The sequence below is a fragment of the Bos grunniens genome, chromosome 1 (assembly GCF_055505025.1).
Source record: "Bos grunniens cultivar Pamir isolate PY7600 chromosome 1, Bosgru_T2T1.0, whole genome shotgun sequence".
Taxonomy (NCBI): Eukaryota; Metazoa; Chordata; class Mammalia; order Artiodactyla; family Bovidae; genus Bos; species Bos grunniens.
This window is the reverse complement of record NC_141165.1, coordinates 45,755,681-45,761,680: the sequence shown is the minus strand read 5'-3', so window position 1 is coordinate 45,761,680 and position 6,000 is coordinate 45,755,681. Positions and strand designations below refer to the sequence as shown.

The 6,000-nt window shown below is 40.5% G+C and overlaps 1 protein-coding gene across 4 annotated transcripts in view; it reads right to left on the bottom strand.

Moving 5' to 3' along the window:
- Positions 1-274: 274 nt before the first annotated feature.
- Positions 275-6,000, bottom strand: part of GMPS (guanosine monophosphate synthase) — a 70,631-nt gene continuing 64,905 nt past the window's right edge. For all 4 annotated transcript variants that reach the window (XM_086391455.1, XM_086391447.1, XM_086391475.1 and 1 more), the window contains 3 exons: positions 2,943-3,073; positions 1,818-1,990; positions 275-397 (listed from right to left, as the gene is read on the bottom strand). In XM_086391455.1, coding sequence (XP_086247581.1) covers positions 296-397; positions 1,818-1,990; positions 2,943-3,073 — 406 coding nt within the window. In that variant the 3' untranslated portion in view covers positions 275-295. The remainder of the gene's footprint in view (positions 398-1,817; positions 1,991-2,942; positions 3,074-6,000) is intronic.

Below are 6,000 nucleotides of genomic sequence, written 5' to 3'. Positions count from 1 at the left end.
ACATCAATAGACACAGTGAGTTTATACATAAAGAACAAGTGAGACAGAGGTAAAGGCAAAAGCAGTGTCAGTCTGTATGAGTGTAGGCAATGGTGCTTTGATTATACCCGTACGAACTCTTCAGTCCCTTTTAGTTATCCCCAGCTCAGCTCTTAAGCCGTAGACTTTTGCTGCAGAGAATTCAGATGTGATGTGGTTGCTCCAGTAACACTTTTAACAGTACTGCATTCAATACTGGGAATGGTTTCTAAACAATTTAAACTGCACACGGAACTTTAGTAGAACAAGAAGTTTATTACTCCCACTCAGTAGTTCCTGGGGGCTTTGATGTTAAGTCATACATAATTCGAGAAATACCAGGAATCTTCTTAATCTCAGTGACCATCTTTAACACCACCTGTTATAAAACAAAGATTATAAATAAAGAGCTAGAGTCCACTGCATGTTCAACAGAGCTAGAATTTGTAATTTCATTTGTAATTTCAGATTAAAACACAATCTATTTTCACCACTGTTCTCTAGGTATATGGGCTTCCCTTGTGGCTCAGATGGTAAAGAATCCACCTGTGGGAATTTCCCTGGTGGTCCAGTGGCTGAGACTCCAAGCTGCCAATGCAAGGGGCCTGGGTTCAATGCTTGGTAAGGGAATTAAATCCCACATGCTGCAACTAAAGACCTGGTGCAGCCAAAAAAAAAAAAAAAAGAATCCACCTGCAATGCAGGAGACCTGGGTTCTGTCCCTGGATTGGGAAGATCCCCTAGAGAAGGGGATGGCAACCCATTCCGGTATTCTGGCCTGGAGAATTCCATGGGCTATACAGTCCATGGAGTTGCAAAGAGTCGGATACGAATGAGCAACTTTCACTTTCTAGGTATACAGGATACATTTATGATTAATTTACGTAGTGACTCTACAGATATAAGTAACTTAAATTCAGTAGTACTCAAAGTGCAGTCTGCAAGTCATGGGTGTTACTGGTCCACAGCAAATGTTTAGAAGCATTTATAGCAACCTGACCCTGCTACAGCATCCAAGCATGTGACTTCATGGGTGGAAAACAACGCTTCACAGGTTCTCTGCAGCTCACAACTCCGAGGCCACTAAGGTGGCACATAACACAGGTAATAATAATCATTGCTACATGTATAGACGAGGACGGCCTTGTCACCTAACTGGCCAGAAACTAGGCAAATGCAAGCCTAAGGGAAAACAGACTCTAAGCCACATTCTCCAATCCACATATCTATACTAGCTAGTAATATAATCAGAGCCCTGTATCAGAGTTCTGGAACAGTGGTACAACTAATAAAGTCTTGCTTTGACTTTTACTTGCTATCTTAGAAACAGCTCCTCTGGAAAGAATACTCTAGTGGAGGGATAACAAGAAAGAAGATGGTGATCAAAACTGTAATTGCTAGTTGGCAGAGCATTAAGAAATTCACGGGTGCCTGGCCATAATGCTATTAAATCTCATCCTTATATCTAATCAACTCTTCTTCACTCCTAGGGTTTTCTTTTTCTACTTGGAGGACACTATATATAAGGCAGAGATTGGCACGATTAGATAAAAAGATAGATTAGAGTTGGGAGTCTCCACATAATAATCAGACATCTGGAGGAGAGGTTAATAAACTTAGGGCTTTTTCCTACTACAATGTATTAAATAATGAATTATGTGGACATTAAAAAATGAGAGCCTATTTTATGAACAGAAAACCAACCTCAGAAATAACATTGCCACAGCCTATCCCATTCACCATTATTATAAAATGTTAAGGTATTAAATACGTACATCAGAAAAAAATGTATATATTACCTCTACGGGGATCTCATTGCCAGGGGTTGCAGGTATACCAGTCATGAAATCACTAGTAATAAAGGTTCGAATAACCACAGATCTCTGGCAAGAAGGTTGCTTCTGAAGTGGGTCCCGATCAAAATGCAAAGGTGTCAAAATCACCGGCATCTGGCTGATTTTCCCAGCATACCCTAGAGAAAGGAAGTTAACATGTAGAATCAATCACCATGCCATAGGAAAGCACTCTCAGTTCAATTAAATCCTTCCAGACAGGATCTAAAATCACACACACACAGACACAGCTCTTCTTAGGACTGTCATCATGTACTGTATTCAGCTACTCTCATAGTACTGTAAGCAAATGCAATCACAAATACAAATTATAGAGTCTGATGACTGCAGTGATGTTTTATACATATAAGTCAATTAATTATTCATGTAATTATCTTCTATACTGCAAACACTGTATAAGAAAATACTGAGCCACTAATCCTAGAGGGAATCCAGAGTTAGGGTCTTGCAAGCCTATTTTTGCAACCCTCTAGTCATAACATATTCATCAACTGATCAATATATAACCTTTCTTTATGTGTTTTCTGTTTAAAGACACCTTGCTCAATATCTGTTGTAGATTCATTAACAGTGAGCTCACAGCCAACGGCACTGTAACTCTAGCTTGAAGGAAGCTTATCTAACACACCAGTTTTCTCAGTAAGGCACATAATAGTCTTCCTGTGCTTAGGAACCTAGTCAGCAGCACCTCAGCACTAAGCTTAGAGGACATTTTTGAACAGTGAAATCACCAACAAAAAGCATGAAAATGCAAAACAACATGGCATTAAATAGATGACAAAAAAGACACTTTTTACAGAAACAGAGCTGAAACAAGAAGACAGAGGACTCCCATCTTCAACCTCAGCTGGGAACATCTGAGTTGAGCAATTCAAATTTTCTGTCACTTTGTGCATGTCTGCAAGTGACCATAAATATGAGTAAATTCTATACAGATAAAGCAATGTCACAGAACTACCCAGAGAATTAAAATAATAATACTAAAAGCTGAATCCTCCTACTAAAAATCATAAAGCCAAGCTTTCAAAATCTAGTTGAAGCATGTAGTGATGAACAAAATGGGCAACTTACCAGACTCCCTGAGAATGTTATGGGCCTCAAAATCAGCTTGGCGTAAAGTACTGAGCACCCCTGTGGTCAAGAAAGTGGGAGTAACATCTGTAGGAGGTTCTTTAACTGGTGGGCCAAATATATAAACAACTCTAGAAGGAAGGAAGTGAAAATGATAAAGACAACACATTTTAGTATGAGGAAACAAAGCACATAAAATAACATTTTTTGCATTTGTTCTTAGGCCCATCTCTTACCCACTTCAAATCCCCAATGGGAAGGACAGGATTATAGAAGGTACCTGTTGTCTGAACCTTTCTCAAAATACATTCTCTGAAATACTAGTGTGAAGATAAACTTGAGTTATCACAATCCTCTTTCCATTTAATGTACTGGATTGAAAAGTACACCCAAAACTTCATGTTCATCTCGAATCTGGGGGTGAAAACAGGGTCTTTGCAAATGTAATCGAACAAAGGTCATAATCTGGGGCGGGGGCAGGAGGCTAATCCAATGACTGGTGGGTGTCCTTCTAAGCAAAAGGCAATCTGGAAAGACAGACACACGGAGAAGAGAGGGCCATGTAAAGATGGAGATGAAGACAGGAGTTCGACCGCCTCAAGGCAACGACTGCCAGCAAACATCAGAAACTATGAAGAGGAGAAGGATGCTCCCCTAGACCCTTCAGAGAGAGCAATGCCCTGCTGACACCACCCTTGATATCAGAGTTATAGCCTCCAGAACTGTGACGTAATAGATTTTTATTGTGTTAAGCCTTCTAGTTTGTGGTGATTTGTTATGGTAGCCCTAGGAAATCAATTCACAAAAGCATGGGGGAAAAATGAATTAAATAAATAGGTTTTAAGGGCAATGTTAAAGAATACTCAAGATACTGCACAATTGCATAATCTCATACGCAAGTAAAGTAATGCTCAAAATTCTCTAAGCCAGGCTTCAACAATACATGAACCATGAACTTCCAGATGCTCAAGCTGGTTTTAGAAAAGGCAGAGGAACCAGAGATTAAATTGCCAACATCTGTTGGATCATCGAAAAAGCAAGAGAGTTCCAGAAAAACATCTACTTCTGCTTTATTGACTATGCCAAAGCCATTGACTGTGGATCACCACAAACTGTGGAAAATTCTTCAAGGGATGGGACTACCAGACCACCTGACCTGCCTCTTGAGAAATCTGTACTCAGGTCAGGAAGCAACAGTTGTAACTGGACATGGAACAGACTGGTTCCTAATAGGAAAAGGTGTACGTCAAGGCTGTATATTGTCATCCTGCTTATTTAACTTACATGCAAAATACATCATGAGAAACGCTGGGCTGGATGAAGCACAAACTGGAGTCAAGACTGCCGGGAGAAATATCAATAATGCAAATATGCAGATGACACCACCCTTATGGCAGAAAGCAAAGAACAACTAAAGAGCCTGTTGATGAAAGTGAAAGAGGAGAGTGAAAAAGTTGGCTTAAAACTCAACATTCAGAAAACGAAGATCATGGCATCTGGTCCCATCACTTCATGGCAAATAGATGGGGAAACAGTGGAAACAGTGGCTGACTTTATTTTGGGGGCTCCAAAATCACTACAGATGGTGACTGCAGCCATGAAATTAAAAGACGCTTGCACCTTGGAAGACAAGTTTTGACCAACCTAGACAGCATATTAAAAAGCAGAGACATTACTTTGTCAACAAACGTCCGTCTAGTCAAAGCTATGGTTTTTCCAGTGGTCATGTATGGATGTGAGAGTTGGACTATAAAGAAAGCTGAGTGCTGAAGAATTGATGCTTTTGAACTGTGGTGTTGAAGAAGACTCTTGAGAGTCTCTTGGACTACAAGGAGATCCAACCAGTCCATCCTAAAGGAAATCAGTCCTGAATATTCATTGGAAGGACTGATGTTGAAGCTGAAACTCCAATACTTTGGCCAATTGATGTGAAGAACTGACTCATCTGAAAAGACCCCGAGGCTGTGAAAGATTGAAGGTGGGAGGAGAAGGGGATGACAGAGGATGAGGTGGTTGGATGGCATCACCAACTCAATGGACATGAGTTTGAGTAGACTTCGGGAGTTCATGGTGGACAAGGAGGCCTGGTGTGCTGCAGTCCATGGGGTCACAAAGACTGAGTGACTGAACTGACTGATAACAAAACTTCAGACACTGTAATATGCTAATATGCACTGGTCACCTCCAAGATGAAGCTATACATTTTTTTTTTACACTTTGGAGAACACTGATCCCAAAGAAAGATTCTTATTTCACTATGTACATATTTCATGAATAAAAGAATGGCACCAGGGAAGCCATTCTTAAAATAAACAGTGGTCCTTTGGTTAAGAATCTGCCTGCCAATGAAGGGGACATGGGTTTGATCCTGGTCCAGGAAGATCCCACGTGCCACAGAGCAACTGAGCCTATGCAACACAACTACTAAAGCCCACAGGCCCTAGAACCTGTGCTCTGCAACAAGAAGCCATTGCAATGAGAAGCCTGCCAGCAGTAACTAGAAAAAGCCCTTGCACAGCAACGAAGACCCAGCAAAGCCAAAAATTTAAATAACTAGTAAGCGGGGTGGGGGGTAAATGTCACCAAAGTAAGACTTGTTGGAAAAGGAATGACTCATTACGGCTTCAAGTAAATGTCTGAAACTTATGAAGATACATTGCAGATGTTAATTAATAAAAGTAGAATTTGGAAGATAGCTTAAAGAAATTAGTATCAAATAAGTACAACAACTCAAGGGGAATCTTATTGCTGATTTGGGGAATCTGTTCTATAACCTTCACCCAGAAAACAAGAGAGAGAAGGGGATAGAGACAAGTGCCACCTGGCTCTTTCCAATCCAGTCCCAGCCAGCAGGCAACTATCCCTTTTCCTTAGCCATATCTGTCTTTAGCAGAGAAAATAAATCTCCCCTGCAACTACCAAGGGCAAGTTTAACAATGCCTTTTCCCCTTCTTATTAATAGGTACTTAGAATAAAACAAACATACAGAAGAAAAAAGCATCCGATCAAAACCACCAACTACTTCACTGCCTCCTTCCAAACATACTTTCACAGGAAC